Source organism: Schistocerca gregaria, chromosome X (genome assembly GCF_023897955.1).
Source record: "Schistocerca gregaria isolate iqSchGreg1 chromosome X, iqSchGreg1.2, whole genome shotgun sequence".
Lineage (NCBI taxonomy): Eukaryota > Metazoa > Arthropoda > Insecta > Orthoptera > Acrididae > Schistocerca > Schistocerca gregaria.
The window spans coordinates 743,387,208-743,405,223 of record NC_064931.1 but is presented as its reverse complement, the minus strand read 5'-3'; the positions used below and the strand labels follow the sequence as shown (position 1 = coordinate 743,405,223).

At 44.0% G+C, this 18,016-nt stretch overlaps 1 protein-coding gene across 1 annotated transcript in view; it reads right to left on the bottom strand.

Annotated features, from left to right (window-relative positions):
• The window catches only part of LOC126299010 (coiled-coil domain-containing protein 175-like), a 142,236-nt gene that overhangs the window by 107,925 nt on the left and 16,295 nt on the right, over positions 1 to 18,016 (bottom strand). Inside the window, exon 3 of the mRNA XM_049990643.1 lies at positions 2,103 to 2,272. Coding sequence (XP_049846600.1) covers positions 2,103 to 2,272 — 170 coding nt within the window. The remainder of the gene's footprint in view (positions 1 to 2,102; positions 2,273 to 18,016) is intronic.

Sequence of the window (18,016 nt, the reverse complement as noted above, 5' to 3'; positions counted from 1 at the left end):
CACTCCTGGCTTCCAAAGCAGATGGTATTGGGCACTTTTCCTCAGCTCCTGCCGTTATACCATTAAATACAAGCTGACGGCGCGACAAACAAATGTGGATGCCCTCTCTCATCTAACCTTAGGACCCAACCCAGCATTAGGCCAACAGAAAATCTGTGGCATGGCAGCACACTTTGGAGGTTTTCCCCATTACAGCTACTCTCATCACTACAGACACACACCGTGACCCTGTCCTACAGTATGTTCTGCACTGTGAGCTCCATGGGTAGCTCACATATTTTACAAAGTCCAACGACCACAAACTCTGGGTCTGGGCATGTCTTTCCCACCATTTGCCACTCATCTCTGATGATCTCCTGCTTGATTCACAGGCAGATACTCATCATGTTGTCATCTTGTCTACCACGAGCCCTCAGGTTTTGCAACTACTCCATCATGGGCATTGGGGTATGTAGCAAATGAAAGCCCATGCAAGGCAATATGCCCACTAGTCAGGACTAAAAAATGATGTGGAGGCCATGGTATGCAGTCTGTTCTTCCCTTGGCCCACCCCCATCACCCCAACACCCCTGGAATCACATTGACATGGTCTTTTCAGGCCCCTTTCTAGGCTCTATGTGGCTCGTTGTCATGGACACTTATTCTCATTACCCACACATGGTCAGCCTGGCAACCACTACCACTAACACCACCCTCAATTCACTCATACAGACACTAGCCATAGATGGGCTTCTGCGCACCAACATGTGACAATGGACCCCAGTTCACAGCAATGGCTTTTGAACAGTTCTGCACCTCCAATTGCATCAAGCACCTGTTTGCTACATCATTTCACCTGTCCTCCAACAGAAAAGTGGACCACAGGGTGTGAACATTTATACAACAAATGTTGACAGTAGTGAGCACTTCCACCTCTACAGCTGCACTCACATTATATCTGAGCACCTACATGACTATAGCTCAGCGGAACTTCTCCATGGTCAGCAGATGCGTACACTCCCCCATCTCCTGGCCCCAAAGCCAAGGAGCCCCAGACATGGCACACTGGGTGCTGCCTGTCAGGCTTGGAAGTATGGGCCCATTCAATCCTTGTGCTTGCCACCCATGAGTGGCACCTTACAATAGTTGACAGTCTGATAGGTTTGGAGCACTGTCATACAAATCGATTCTGTCCACACCTGCCAGCAGCATCACTGTTGGACCACGAATGTTCATCCATGCCAAACCATTGAATGATGTGCCAGGTTCTTCCTACCAGTCAGTGGGCTTCAGTATCAGGACTCCTAGTGTGCCAACAGTTTGCCTTCCAAGTGCTGCCCTGGCCACATCCAACCCTGTGCAACCATTTCAGGGGAGAGGGATCTGGTATCTCGATCTGGCAAGTCTGAGAGATTGCCAGCAGTTGTGGATATCGATGACGGCCATTAAACAGTGGTGCTATAATCTGTGGCACTGCTGTTGCCAATGCAGTGCTTGCTATGGAAACATGTCAGTACTGCCGGCCTATCAGCACTTGCAGCTGCCCTACTGCACTACTGTACTGATCTCACTACACACCATCGTTTTGGTTCTGAATTGTTTTCTCTTAGGGTTTTGATTTTGAGTTACTTGCTGGACTTGTTACTCCGCCACATCATCTTTGTTGTTTGTCTTTCTCTCATTGTTATTCACATGTTTACTTTGTGGAAATTCACTGTTCTGATGCCCTTGGCCTGTTGAACAGTCTCTGCAGATTCATGAGTCATTCCCGATCATGTCAGATTCCAGTCGCTATGTTAAATGATTTGATAAATTTAGAGGCTGCATACATTTCTCCACTTTTTGTTAAAAAGTGCAAAAGCTTGTTAGTGATTTATTTTAAGCATCTACAATTTCAATCAACTCTGAAAAACTATCCCCATATATTATGAACTGGGGGTTAAAATCAAATTTTGAGAACTCCAAAACTTATAGCATGCAAAATTTACTAAATCAGTCAGAACAACTGAAATAAACTTTATAATATCCTAATACAGTACATATAGTAAATAGTTCAATATAGTAATTAAATAGTTGATTAAAGAATATTATGCTAATTCAGATTATAAACAGAGAATACGCACATTGTTATTTGATCATTCAGATTCTGAAGTGCTGTGATGCACTGTAATCTAAGGTCTCTATACACAACCAAGAGATGTTTATTTTGTTCTGTTTTCTCAGTCCGCTTTTCCATTCCATTAAGTATGAGGGTATCATCTTGTATCCTACTTTCTCGATGCTCAGCATACATCTGCAATGCAATGATACAACAATCGAACAATGACGAAGAATGTTGTGTATTGTTAAGTTAACACATCACTATGCGTTATGGTGCTCCACACATTACACATTTTTCCACACTCATATTGCTACCTAAATGCAGCACACAGAAATATTGTGCAATCACCTCCAATAAAATGAATGATACAGAACATCTTAGTATATTTACACCATAAAAGATGTAAAATACAGAGTTCCAGAAAATCTGATCAAATATGCCAGAATTGGAAATTTTGTAATCTTTTTAAAACTACTCAGTTCAGTAGCATTAGAGGTGAAATTATGCTGTCTGCTATTAATTAAACAAAAAGTTTACCTTAAAAACAAAATTTAGCTACCATTCTAATTTTAGAGATAATTAAAGTTTAACCCTTTATCTTGTCCTTTTGGATGAATGTTACTTGTCAAATATTATGAAAACTTAAGATACAGTATCTGTTTTAAGTACATGCTAAGAAAGTGATTTAACTGGTGTGTCGTACTGGCATAGCTATTTTTAGAGATTTTTCTCAGAGCACGATCGACATAGAAAGATGCATTTTAAAACTAACACAGAGGCGGTTTTGTACCTAGTGTGATACATGGGGAAGACGATCAACCATTCATAAAATTACAATTTATTAGTAGATATTCTGCCATTTATTCATTCAATCATTTCTTCTTAAGAATTACAGCCTATTATTTGGAGAGCTGAAACAGGCTATGGAATCCACATATTTAAATGTAACGAAACTTATATAATGATTATTAGTAATTTCCACATTTTAAGATCACAAAGAAATATGCTACTAAAAATGAACAAAACAGGAAGGAAACTACTTTCTACTATCTTACTATGTGACTATGTTTATGTAATTCATAGAAGCTTTCTGCTCATGATTGGTGTGAGAGGTGCAAGTTGGCTAGAATAATTGATTAGTCTGTTAAGTTATGGATGAAACAGAGTTGTCATTTAAATTTAAGAACTCAAAAGTTTTCTTGTTCAGCTTGCAGATGCCAGACCATGGCAAACAGCCTCTCATTTCCTGGAGACGGAATGTGCGTTACTTGACAGCCTGCCTCAGCAAATGTTGCAGTAGCACAAGAGTCAGAATGATTTCTTTAGTATCCCCATCAGCGGAAGCATAATGGAGGCAATTGAGTTGGCACAGGTAGAGCACTGGAGTAGTTCAGAAACCTGCCACGGAGGGTAGATCCACTGGTGGAAGTGTTTACCTGTGAGTGGCAGCACATGGAGCAGGGCAGTGCTCATGCAGAGTTAAATTGCTGCATACCTCGCCTTGCGCTTCATGCCGAGTGCTGTCATGTGCTTAGTTGTCACTTTACTGTCAGGTAAAGTGAATTGTCTATTCAGTTCATATGGATGCCTCGTCATCCAGCAGTGTGGGTTTATATGAAGTTGTCTAAAACTGGAAGGCATCCACTGAGCCCAAGAAGCTTCCCTTTAATGAATTCCATTGGTTACTTATGCAGTATTTTGCCTGTGAAACACATGTGGTGACAACAGGGTTGCAGTTTAACCAGTACCACAAGCACCTTGGACAGTTGTATGTGGCCTGGATCACTGATCTGCGAGGCCTCTCACACAAGAGTTGTTTTGAGTGTCACAAATGTGCTACAGTCTGTCAGCAAACTCATGAGAGTGCTGAATTCCTGGTGGGGGAAGTGGCCTTTCCAGGAAGGAAATTGAAACTGCCCTACAGGTACACTTAAAAATCAGTTGCCCCTTACCATTATAAACTGTTGTGTAGCATGTGGTGATCTACGTTGCTGTTCGTGCTTGGTCTGGGCAGAAAATTTCGAGGCATGTTTCTCTTTCGAGCCATCAGCAGCATCTAAATTTTGTTGCCCCCACCACATTCCCTTCACCATGCACAATAAGGGAAAGGCTAAGCTGCAGTCTTGGCAGGATCATGACATCATTTCCCCTATTTTGTTGAGTCAGTGGCCCACCCTTTGGTGGAGATTCAGAAATCTGACAGCCCCATGTGCCTTTGTGGTGATTTTTAACAGACGGTCAACACACCATGTGTCACAGACTGGTATCTCATTCTGCAGTAAGCAGTCTTTTTGATGATGTATCCGTGGGGGAGGGGGGGGGCAGTCTTTTTCCCAAATTGACATATATGATGCTTACCTGCAGTTGCCATTGGATGCAGTTTCTTGGACTTTCCTGTTCCTTAACACCTCCCTTGGGCTTTATCACTTCAGGTCTGGAATCTTATCACAGCTGGGAATTTACCAAAGATATTTGGAGCAGCTGATTAAAGGCATTCCCTGTTGTATCAATTACCTTGATGGCATCTGGGTCACAGGCCCTACTCGAGTGGAACATTTACAAAACCTTTAGTCGGTTTTACAGCACCTCCGGGTGAATGCCCTTGCAAGTTGGAAAAGTGCAGTTGTTTCTCCCTGAAAGTGCGTTTTTTGAGTCATGTGCTTAGTAAAGATGGTCTTGTCCCCATGGAAGATCACATGAAGGGCACCAACCTCTCAACCAGCATCGCCAGTTTGTCTCACCTGTGGATAGTCAACAAACTTTTCAGTCTCTCAGGTATAATTCGTGCTCTGCTCCCTTTCTGGCTTCCTTTACCCCTGGAATACCTTTAATCCTGGCCTCTTGACAGTCCCAGTACGAAATTGATGCTGCCCTGTCTCATTGGAACCCAAACAGCACCGAACAGCCCATCACTTACGCATCTAAGACACTTTCCGCTGTGCAATGTGAATATTAACAAGTGGAAAATGAGGTGCTAGCTACTGTTTTCAGGGTTCAAAAGTTCCATGACATTCTGTATGGAGACAAGGTTTCTTCTCATCACCAACTACAAGCTGTTGGTTTCCATTTTTTGGCTGTCGTTCCAGTCTGCTGGATTGGACTGCCCTTTGGTTGCAATGATGAGCCCTCTTTCTCAGCAACTATTGTTATGGCATTCGTTACCACGCCACTGCCTAGCATGCCAATGCTGATGCATTGGTGGGGCCTGTTCCACTTTTGCCATTGGATAATGCATTACAATAAACAATACCAGATTTCCTGTTGACAGCACCGGAGGTCATGACTGCCATGGCTTCCGACCCACTTCTCCAGAAAATCATTTTAGTGACCCTGATGGGTTGGTTGGAATACATCTCTTCAGATGCAGATCCAGTATGATATAAGTTCTTTCTCCACTGTGATCGACTCAACATTGTCCGAGGCGTAGTCAAATTTACTGTAGAGGAGTAATCTGTTGAGCGACTGTCTCCTGCCATGGTTTCCTTACAGACTCCAGTTGCTGTGTCACACTGTAGGCAATTTGTATAGTTGGAGTTGAGCATCTAACTGCCACCAGGTTTTCCCCAGATTCTAAGTTGGTGGTGGAGCACTTTGTGCTTACATTCAAGAGCCAAATGAAGAAGTCTGTATCTGATTCTTTTCACAATAAATGCTATTTTGAGTTCTCTGGCTACATACCGGGCAATGCCCGTCAAAGGACGCAGTCCGGTGGAGCACTTCCATGGGTGCCACATGGAGACCTCCGGGAGTTGTTGCACCCCGTGCCACGAACCACCTTGCCCTCTGCATTTTACTCCTGGGGCTGCCTTTTGGGCCTTGTCCTCCTGCCGGCAGCCAGATATCATGGTGGGCCACAAGTGTTGGCAACAGTCGGTGGTGGATGGCAGTAGGGAACAGGTGACCCGTCATGCAAATCAACTGCACCCACATCCTATTGGAGTGTCACCACTGCGGCCTTCTGGTCACTAGAGGCAGGGTAGATCCCATCACCACTCCAGGGGTGGGCTCCCACTTGCAGCTTGTCTCACTGTTGCCACCTCCTACATGCCCTTTGCCATCCTCCCATCATCTGCACCCTTGGGCTCCAGTGAGGCTCGCACCTACACCATTGATTTTGATCCAGCCCCTCTCCCCTTTGTTGATATGGAGATGCCCTCATTCCTACTTCCACTGTTGTACCCACCTGGCATAGCCTCCTTGTACTTCAACCCTTCCAGTAGAGCCAGCAGCATTGATGCTTTCTTCAGTTATCCGTCCATTGCCAGGTCCTCCAACGCTTTCTGTGCTCTAGATCACAGCCCAAACCCTACTATTTTCAGCCCTGGATGACCTTATAGGGGGCCGAGAGGGGGGAGGGGAGGGGGAGGGACATATTTAGCATCCCCGCCAGAGAACTTGAAATAGCTGGCATGGGTAGAGCAGTGGAGTACTTAGAAAGTCTGCCATGGAGGTCACACACATTGTGTGGTATGGGCAGATCCTCTGACAAAAGTGTTGACTTGCGAGCAGCAGTAAATGGAGCTGCCACTGCTCATGTGGAGTTAAACCACCGTTGATCTTATTTTGTGCTTCGTGCCAAAGTCTTATGTGCTTAGTTATCAGCCACCTGTGCCAGTCAAGTACTGAGTATATTGCCGTGTGTATATCTACTCATGTTGTTATGGAGCCAATGTTGGTCTGTGAGGTAACCACACTGACAGTGTTGAGAGGTGGCATTGCCAGGTCTTCTGTGGTTATTCAAATTTTTGTGAGGTGCTGTTTTTTCCATATGTGTTCATGACACAAGGCTAACTTTTTATTCAAAAGACATGATTAGATTTCCCATAAGTTTCATATATATATATATATATATATATATATATATATATATATATATATATATATATATATATATATATATATATATAGTTTAAATTCACTATACTTTCTGGATCAATTATTAGGATAATTATTTACTGTGTCCTCTAGATGTGACTGTCCTGTAATCATCTGAAATAGTTGTTTAAAAGAGCTATAAAATATTAGTTTTGTTTCTATCTATGAAACTGCCTGCTATAAGTAATATTTTTACTGGAAACTGGTAATATAAAAATGGACAGAAAACTATCAGTGTGTCATTAAAGATGTGCTTTGAATTAAAGTAGCATTGTAAAGAGCTTGAAGGTTTGAAGTGAAAACAGTATGAAGTGGGGTCAGGAAAATGGTCTAGGAAACTGCTGGGTTGGTTGGTTGACAAGAGGGGGGGGGGGGGGGGGGGAGTATTCTGGTGGCCAGCTTGGCCAACTTGTTCATTTCCTGAAATCCCAACATGACTGGGGGTCCAAACAAAAACGACTGGTCGCCAGCGTAAAGGAGGTCCGAGACAAGATCCTGGACAGCCGTAACCAATGGCTGAGGAGACTAGCGCTGGTCTATAGACTGAAGGCTGCTACGGGAGTAATTAGAGAGTAGGATACTCTTGCCATTGCAAGAACAAACATGGCTAAGAGCTAATTTAATGGCCATCAATTCAGCAGTGAAGCCACTGCACCCACTTGGCAGAGAGTGGAGTTCTCAACACTGTACATGTGTGTATGCAAAGCCAGTTTGTCCGTTGACTGTTGAGCCATCAGTGAATACCACTTCCAAACCCAGATACTTCTCAAGGACAGCCAAGAACAGGCAGTAAAAAAATTGTGGGGTCAATGGATGTTTCTAACAAAAGGTGACTTCAAGGCAAATCCAAGGTTAGGGCACAAGCTCTAGGGGCAGATTTGATGTCTCCCTGACCAGAGGCGACAGTGAAGGAAGTTGCATTTCCAAAGAGAGGCAGTGGAGGCATGCACCAGTTGTAAATCTAGTTTTGGGTTGCTGCTGTGGGAGGTGGCACTCTATTCTTGAGAAAAGGACATGGTAGTTGGGAAGTTGAGGGAAGCTACAAATGTGTATAACATAATTCAGCAGCTGTTGTTGGCAACTGATAGGTAATGGAGGGACTCTAGCCTTGACTAGTATGAAGTTCACAGTGCTAGTTCAGAAGGCTCCTGTCAAGTTGAACCCAACAATGATAAATGAGGTTCAGTATCTGCAATGCTGAGGGTGATGCTGAACCATATGCAAGACTCCCATAATCAAGGCAGGACAGAATCAGAGCTTTGTAGAGCTACAAACGGGTAGAGCGATCTGCACCCCAGCTACTGAGGCAGTGAAGTGTATAGACGTGTTGCCAGGACTTTCGCTTAACTTGGCGAAGGTATGGAAGTCAAGTCAGCTGAAAATCAAAAACTAGTCCCAGAAAGCTGTGCGTCTCAACTACAAGAAGTAACTGATCATCTAGGTAAAACTCTGGGTGTAGGTGGGCAGTACAATGGCGACAGAAGTGTTTGACATGAGTCTTGGTGGCTGAAAACCGAAATCCATGGGTGAGTGCCCATGACTGCACCTTTCGTATAACACCCTATTGGTGATGCTCAGCAACAACCATACCAGAGGGGCAATAATAAAAGCAAAACTTGTCAGCATATAAGAAGGGCGATACCAAAGATCCCACAGCTGCCACTAGACCATTGATGGCCACCAGAAAGAAGGGGATGCTCAATACAGAGTCCTGTGGGACCGTGTTCTCTTGCATATGAGGGGTACTGAGTGAAGTGCCCACTTGAAGCTGCAACATATGGAGACCCCACTCATTTAATATAGTAAGGATGTGGTGATGCCATGCCGTGTCATAAGGCTTCTGTAGGTCAAAAAAGACAGCAATGAGGTGCTGACAACATGCAATGGCCATCCAGATGGTGGGCTCCAAGTGAACCATATTATCACCAGTGGAATGACCTGAGTGAAAACTGGGATGCAGCCAAAAGATCATGAGACTCAAGGTACCAACACAGCCGTTGGTTAACCATACAACCATACATTCGTGCAACTTGCAAAGTACATTTGTGAGGCTAATTTGGCGATAGCTGTCCATCTCAAGGGCAAGTTTCAGTACAGGGACAAACACACTTTCTCGCCGCTGAGATGGGAACTCATCCTTGCTCCAGACACAGTTGAAACTGGCAAGAATGTAAAGTAGGCAATCCACTGGTAAGTGTCTGAGTATTTGACTTCAGACGTGGTGTGGCCCTGGAGCTGTGACAGGGCAAAGGGCTACGCCACTGAGGAATTCCCAACACCGAATGGAGCATTATAAAGTTCCATGTGATGTGTAGTAAATGATAAAGGAAGTCACTCTACCCACAGTGTGAAAATGCAAAATGCAGGCTGATAATTCTCAGACACAGAGGCTTGAGCATAATGAAAACCAAAATGTTCGGCAACAGCATCTGGACCAGTGTAGACATCACCATTCACAAAGATACTAGGTATACCCACAGGGTACCAGTGTCCAGAGAGGTGTTGAACCTTCACCCAAGCCTGCAAAGGAGGGGCACATGGTCCAACAAGAGCAACATACTGCTCCGAGCAATATTGTTTCTGTCATTTTATGAGGTGGCGGACATATGCACATTGCAGTTTAAAGGCAAGAGGTGCTCCATCAATGGATGTCATTCTCACTTATGGCATTGGACAGCCCACCTGCAATCTCTAAGGGCCACATTGATTTCGAGGGTACACTGATTCACTGTCTTTGGGGGCATCGCTGAGGCAGCTGCCAATAGAATGGCTGCATTTTTGTTCTTGACTACTACATAGATACCGCCATCTGGCTGGGTGTGAAGGGTGACAGCAGTGGTGAACGCATCCCAATCAGCTTTGGAGAGATCTCATCTGGGTGGATGCCCAGGGAGGGTCAAAACAATTTGGAAATCATCACTGTCACATAGAATGGGGTGCAAATGGGAAGATCAGTGACCAAATAAGATTCATATGCCTCGTTGAAGTGTGTAGAAACACAAGTATTCAGGAGACACAGATCAAGCTCTGCAAGCAAGTTTTTGACAGCTTTACTGCAGTCAGTGATTGTAGTTCCACCCCACAAAGGGTTGCAGGCACTGAAGTTACCCAGTATTAGGAAGGGTGGGGAGAGCTGAGGAAATAGCGCAGACAACGCATTCTGGTACAATTCATGGTCAGGCGGGTGATAGACATTACAGATGATAAATTCCCACAAAAACAGCCACAGTCTCCAAAGAAATATTGAGTAGCATGTGTTTACTGTTAAGTCCAGAACATACATGAAAACACCACCTGATGCTCCTTCATAGTGAGTCGTCTTCTTCTTCTTCTTCTTCTTCTTCTTCTTCTTCTTCCAACTTAGTCCTGAAGTTTGCACAGGCTCAGCATAGTTACAACTGGATTTGGCAAGGTTAATTTGAAGTGGTGGCCAGATACCCTTCCTGATGCCACCCCATATCATCAAACTGGTGGAATCAGTGTATCCCAACTGTCCGAGTCTAGTATAAATATTGAAATAGTGTGAACGTGTTTCAATATCTGCGAGTTGTGTAACTGAGGTAGGACGTGGGGACCAGCGTGCTACACACCTAGTGGGATGTGGGAAACGACCTAAAAACCACATCCAGGCTGGCCAGCACACCGGCCCTCATCATTAATCTGCCAGGCGGATTCGATGCGGGACTGGTGCACCTACTTGAGTCCAGGAAGCAGTATATTAGCGCTCTTGGCTAACCTGGCGGGTTGCTCCTTCAGGGTGAGAGTGATTCTTAAAACAGCCATGACAGCTACTGAGGGTAGGGATCTGCATTGCTGGGAAACAAGTTTCCTGGAGGGAGACGCAAAAACAGGAGAAGTGTACAAAAGACGTCAGAGCTCAGCCGAGTGGTGGAGAAAATTGCTTCAGTTCTACAGGAAGATCACGCTATCAGTATCCTGTGTGGGCGTGAAGGGACCAAGGAACAAGTCACATCTTACTGCCACCTGCTGCCACTGGTATGAAGACACATCATCAACACACATTTGTTCCAAATCACAGTATGTGGTGTGGTCCTGGGCCACAGTGGCCACCAGCAACACTGCCTCAGATACAGAGGGAGAACATGCAGGGTCTGCCAGCACAGTGACCATCAGAATCTCCCTCTTTTTGGAGTCTAAATCATTGAAGGACAAGAAGTCTCTTGCTGATGAGGGGTGCTGGAGGAGAGCAGTTCTCCTCCAGCAGGGATTGGAAACTGATGTCCCCGGAATATAGTAGGGAGTTGATGCTCCCAAAGAGGGTGTCGAGAAGCAGGAGGAGGAAGACCCCCAAGCACCAGAGGAGCGGGAGTACATGAGCAACCCCCAGGGCCAGATGTAGAAGACACAGAGAGGGCAATGGCACAGTCACTAAAGACAAAGTTGTAGCAGTGACATATGTCATCACCACATGTGTAAGATGAAGCCGATTGTATTTTATTCTTGGCTTCATGGTATGTGAGGCAGTCAAGGGTCTTGCATTTCTGGATTTTCTTTTCTCATTTGAAAATGGTGCAGTGTGGTGAACAGGGGGAATGGTGCTCCCCACAGTTGACACAGATGGGGAGAGGGTGAACAAGGAGCACTTGTGTGCAACTGACGGCCACAATTCCTACAGATGGGCCTCGTGTTGCAATGCGAAGACGTATAGCCAAATTGCATGCATTCATACCGTAGTGCTGCACAAAAGGAGGCATATAAGGCTTGACACATCACAGTGATACACTGTCATCTTGATCTTCTCAGGCAAAGTGTCACCTTTAATGGTCAAGAAGAAGGCTCTAGCATCCAGTTTGTTGTCTTTTGGCCCTCACTCAACATGACAGGCAAAATTCACACCTTGTCGCTCAAAATTATCACACTTCCCATCAGTCTGTTAAAGGTGACGTTGGTGGGAAAATGATAACCTGTACCATATTCAGACTTAACAGCAGTTATAGTGACAGGAATATAACTCAGCTTGTCTTCGATGAGCAGCACCCATAACTGAGCAGTGTAGGCCATTTTAAGCTGAAAAGAGCCACTTTTCATTTTTGAAATTGCTGCCACTTCCCCAAACCTGCTCTCAAGGTGGTCAACAAAGAACAGTGGCTTTGTAGTAAAAAAGGAATCCCCATCTTTCCTGGAACAAACCAAGTAAGGGGGGTGGGAAAGGAGTATTTCTCACCTTGTCTCTGAGCCCTATATTCATCTCATGGCATAGCCAGGGAAAGGAACATTTTCCTCCAAGTTGTAACATGTCTTTGTTTCACAAGAGACTGCTGGGGCTGTGCAGCCACAATTGGGAGAAAGTTTAATTTGCTTCATATGCATGACTTCCACCGTGGTATTACCCACACCAAATGGGGGCTCTCCCCACAGATGCCACTCTACAACAGTTACTTGGCCAATAAACCATTGTCTGGTATCCCCAATCCCTTCCCATGATGAGTACATACTCCTTGGCCTGCATGCAGAGTTTCCAGCTCAGGCACTAATGGGCAGGGGCCACCACTCTGCAGGTACGTGACGACCCCCGACCCCTCCCTCCTCCCCTCCCCACACAAACACGTGCACATGCACACACAGAATGGCTGCCGTGTTGAGTTTTTGGAGTAGCACAACTGCAAGAAAGAAAGGCACAAAGGTGGAATATACACAGCACCATGTGATCTCTCCTGTACAATCACAAATCTTTAAAATTTAGAAAGGAAGTAGCAACTAAACTGCAAAAAGGGGACCATATAACTAAATTAAAGTTGCAGAATGCCAGAAGGGAAGAAAACTAATGTCAAAAACACAAACCAGATCCAAGCACAATTGTCACCAAGAAGACCATCCAATGGAAATGCAGAGAGAAATAAAGAATAGTACAAAGGCAGACTTGCAGCACAGAAAGGGAAGTAGCACTCCAAGGGTTGGGGTCCCTTAGTGGACAGAAAAACCCACAAAAGAAACATGAGCCCTCTAGGAGTGGGTTGGGTGGTTGGTTGGTCAAGTTGGAATAAGAGGGCCAAACAGTGAGGTCATCAGTCCCATTGGGTTAGGGAAGGAAGTCATCAAAGCCCTTTCAAAGGAACCATCCCAAAATTTGTCAAAGCAATTTATGGAAATCATGGAAAACCTAAATCAGGATGGCCAGACATGTTTGAACTGTTGTCCTCCTGAATGCGAGTCTAATGTGCTAACAACTAAGCCACCTTACTCAATGGAGTTTGGGTAAAACTCAGTGACGCCACAGAAGCTATTGCTCTCGAATAACACCCCCAAGGGGGTCGCATGAGCTTAATGCCCCCATCTGACAGTTGGATCACCATCAACAATGTTACATCCCCTCACTTCATGGACACTGCGGTCAGATTTGAAATTTAATCTGGGGCTTTGGCACAAAGATTGGTGATAGAGAACTTAATGCCACCATCTTTCTTCCCCTTGGCATCTAAATACTGGCAGTAAAAATTTCACCCACTACAAGGATACAAACCAGTTCACCTCAGTCTTGAGTGCCACGGCAGCGGCTAGCAACCTCGGCTATGGCGACAGGTTTGATTAAGATGCAGTTGCAATTTTATTGGGAAGTGTATCATGCTGTGTGGGCAATTTCATTTCAAATCAAACAGTACATGTAAATTCATTATCATTAAATTCTCTGGAAAAAAAACGTACATTAGATCTCTATATCATAGGCCTATGTGTTACAAAATAAAAAATTTCATTTCATCTTGGCTTTTGTAAATGGTACAATCATTTGAAAAATGTAAATTTTGTAAATAACTCTTAAAACAGTAGAAAACTAATATATATATATATATATATATATAACTAATAAACTAAGTACCAGAGACCTGGCAGATCTTTTGCTTTAAAGCTCCTCCTTTATATGTTCAAATTTAATTCACACACACACACACACACACACACACACTTTTTCTACATAAAAATATTTTTTCTAATTTGGTAAGTCAGAGTGTGCTAACTTCCTTGTCATTTTACCAGACACAACTGATATAATTATAAACAATATATTCTCTGCTCCAGGCTTGTGTATTATGTAAATATTTATTGCTTAAAATTTTGTATTATATAAATCTTTGTTACTTAAAATTTTAAAAATGGCACTTTTATGAATTGTTTACTCACTAACCACCATCATAAGACTTACAAAAAGTGTACAATATATTGTTTGTCTAATGTCTTAGTAGTTACTGCTACCAAAGTTGAAAATATTTTTCTGTTTAAGGTGTTAGAAATTTTTCAATATTCTGCATATTTTGCATTATTGAATTTCTAAAATAAAATATGCATGTCGGCAACACTGTTTCCAACTGTCTTCTGTTTATAACAGCTCTCTTCTGTTAATAACGTGAATCATTCTACATTGAGTTTTGTGTCTGGTTTAAACTTCTTGTTAGATATAGTATTATTGAGTAAATACAGTAGTCAGGGGTGTGAGGACTATTTTAAAAAAAGACACAAAATGTGGTTTTTTAAGAAATGTAAAAAACACTTTCAGAGATATTGCAGAAACATCTTGGTCCTCAAGTAACTGACACCTTCACATCCATTGCTCAGGAACTGCTATACTCGCAACAACACAGAATTTAGTGATAACCCACCTGAACGATCACCGTCACTGAAATGTGAAACTGCAGAAAACCGTGCAGATATTTGTATTTCTGGATGTGAAGCTGTCGATGAGTTGAATGTTAGCATTTCTGTTTTAGCCCCTAACATACCCACCTTAAACGCCCAGACAAGATAAGAAACACAAGAAGAAAACAGTATGTACAAAGAAAAATGGAAGAACTGGAAACAAGTTTTACAGAAGAAACATCTTCAAAACTTTGTGAAGTGTGTAATGTAGACGTCCTTGATACAGAACCTGAAGATAGTGTGACATGTGACCCAATGTGATGTGTGGTTTCAAAATATATACACTGCTATCTTGGTAGCCATCTATACTGACACTGATAAAAGATAGTTACTCCAAGCAGCAGATACAGAAATACATACCCACTTCCTTGTGTTATATAATTTCAAAAGCTCATAAAATAAAGAATGAAAAAGGTATTTGGACATGCCCAGATTCCTACTGTGTGTAGCCATTGCAAGATGATATGCTTAATGTTGCTCTGGAATATTACCTAAATGGTGACAAAGATCACAGCATGCAAAGTCCTAATCAGGCTGATGTGATTTCTGCTAGTGAAAATGGCGAAAAAGTTAAAAATATATATGATAAGATCAGTAAGTTAAGCATATCTCATAATGAAAAAGGACAGGACAAATTTAAAAACTGGTCTCTAAAATTCTACTCCTTATGACCAAAATAGGTAAAATGCCAGCCAGTGAAGGAAGTATGCACATATATTTACTGCACTAATTTGAAATTTATTTGTTTCTTCATAAGTAGGGTTACAGGGAAGAATGCTTTTGTGTATATGTCAAGAGCCGCAAGATAAATCTTGTTTGGAGGAGTGTGCTGTGTGTCCTGGTGCTGAAGATTGGTTGGTTGGTTTGGGGTTTAAAGGGACCAAACTACAGGGTCATCAGTCCATTTTTTGTGACGCAAGCAAGGCACAAAAAAAAAAACCACCCAACACCACACCTAAAAAGAAAACAAATAGAATGAACAAAAAAAGGGCGAAAACATACACCAAAACGAAAAGTAGAATGAGGTATTAAAACCACAGAGCACATGGTCTGGACTGGCTGGTCATAATAATAAAAGAGGATAAGCCAGCCACTCTGCAACACATTAAAATGTCCACCCCAAAAAGACAAGTCGGGATGAACACATGTAGGGTAAAGACGACCACCAACACAAACAAATGCAAAGAAAGTGTGACAGAGTTAAAATGGAGGGAGGGTGCCGACCTCAGACAGAAGGACAAATGCTCACCCTTACATGGTGCGGTAAAAACCTCCCCCATGAATAAAACGTAAAACTAAATCTGCTGTTGAGGCATTGTCATCCAACACCGAAGGTAGGGTGTTGGGAAGGTTAAAAGTCTGCCGCAGAGCGCCTAAATTGGGCAGTTCAGCACGATATGGACGACAGTCATATGTGACACACAGTGACACTGAGGTGGGTCCTCGCAACGGAGGAGGTAGCCACGTGTTAGCCATGTATGGTTAATGCAGAGCCAGCAGAGAGCCACAAAGTTCCTGTGAGAAGCCTGCATGGAGCTCTTCCACACATTCGTAGTCTCCTTAAGGGCACGCAGTTTGTTGTCCGTATGACATTCCGTCTCACAAAACTGAAAAACCTTGTGGCGTAATAATGATCGCAGGTCAGTAACAGAGATGCCGATCTCCAGAAGTGGTTTCTTTGTAGCCTCTTTGGCTAGCCTGCCAGCAAGTTCACTTCCTGGGATTCCGACATGGCCTGGGGTCCACGCAAACACCACAGAATGACTGGACTGTTACAGGGCATAAACGGACTTTTGGATGTTTGCTACCAAATGATGGCGGGGATAGCATTGGTTGATAGCTCGCAGGCTGCTCAAGGAGTCATTGCAGAGAAGAAATGACTCACCAGGGCATGAGCAGATGCGCTCAAGAGCACAAGAAATGGCCGCCAGCTATGCAGTGAAAACACTGCAGCCATCTGGCAATGAGTGCTGTTCAGTATGTCCTCCATGAACATCCACAAAGCCAACGTGACCATCAGCCATCGAGCTGTCAGTGTAAACCACTGGCAAGGAGTACTGTTCAGTATGTCCTCCATGAACATCTGCAAAGCCAATGTGACCATCAGCCATCGAGCCGTCAGTGTAAACCACTTCAGGGTCCTGGTACATGTCAAGAATCGAATGGCAGTGACAGCAGAGAGCTGCGGAGTTAACTGAGTCCTTAGGAGCATGTGAAAGGTCCAGGCGAAGCTTCAGCCTAGGTGTACACCATGCAGGAGTATGTGAATGGACCTTGAGTATAGGTGGTAAAGGGAAGGACTCCACTTCAGACAGAAGAGATTGGACGTGAACCACAATCTTAAGCCCTGACCCGGGCCTCCGATGCAGGAGGTGAACAGCTGTGGATGGGAAAAGGAGACGGTAATATGGATGCTTAGGAGAACTATGAATGTGTGCATTGTAACTGGCTAGCAGTTGTGCATGCCTAACCTTCAATGGAGGGACTCCAGCCTCCAACAGGATGCTGGTCCTGAAAGCTCCTGTTGCCAGTTGAATGCCACAGTGGTGCAGTGGGTCGAGTAAACACAACGTTCAGGGCGCCACCAAACCATAAACCAGACTCCCATAATCAAGGCAGGATTGAACAAGGGCTCTGTAGAGCTGCAGCAGTGTAGAGTGATCTGCACACCAGTTGGCATTGCCCAGGCAGCAGAGGGCATTGAGGTACAGCCAGCACTTCTGTTTCAGCTGACGAAGATGAGGAAGCCATGTCAATCGGGTGTCGAAAACCAGTCATAAGAATCGATATGTCTCCACTAGAGTGAGTGTATCATCATTAAGGTAAAGTTCTGGTTCCGGATGAACGGTACGAACAGAAGTGCATGACACATGACTTTGCACCTGAAAACTGGAAGCTGTGGGCTACAGCCTGTGACTGCACTTTGTGGATGGCTCCCTGTAGGTGCCGCTCGGCAACACCAGTACTGGAGGAGCAGTGTGAAATGCAGAAGTCGTCTGCATACAGAGAAGGTGAGACCGACGGCCCAACAGCTGCTGCTAATGATTTTCGTAAACCAATAAAGATGGCAACCAGCTGTTGGCGCATGGAAAAGGCTATTCAGTTGGCAGACTCGAAGGAAACTAGATTATCAACAGTAGAGTGACCCTGGCAGAAACCACCATGATGTGGAACCAGTAGGCCACGTGACTCCAAGACCCAACCCAACCACCGACTTATCATACGTTCTAACAGCTTACAAAGAACATTGGTGAGGCTGGTGGGCCGATAGCTATCCACATCAAATGGATTTGAGCATTGGAATGATGATGCTCTCTCGCCATTGCGATGGGAAGACATCATCACACCAAATCTGGCTGAAGATGATGAGGAGATGTCACTTGTAGTCAGATGAGAGATATTTGATCATCT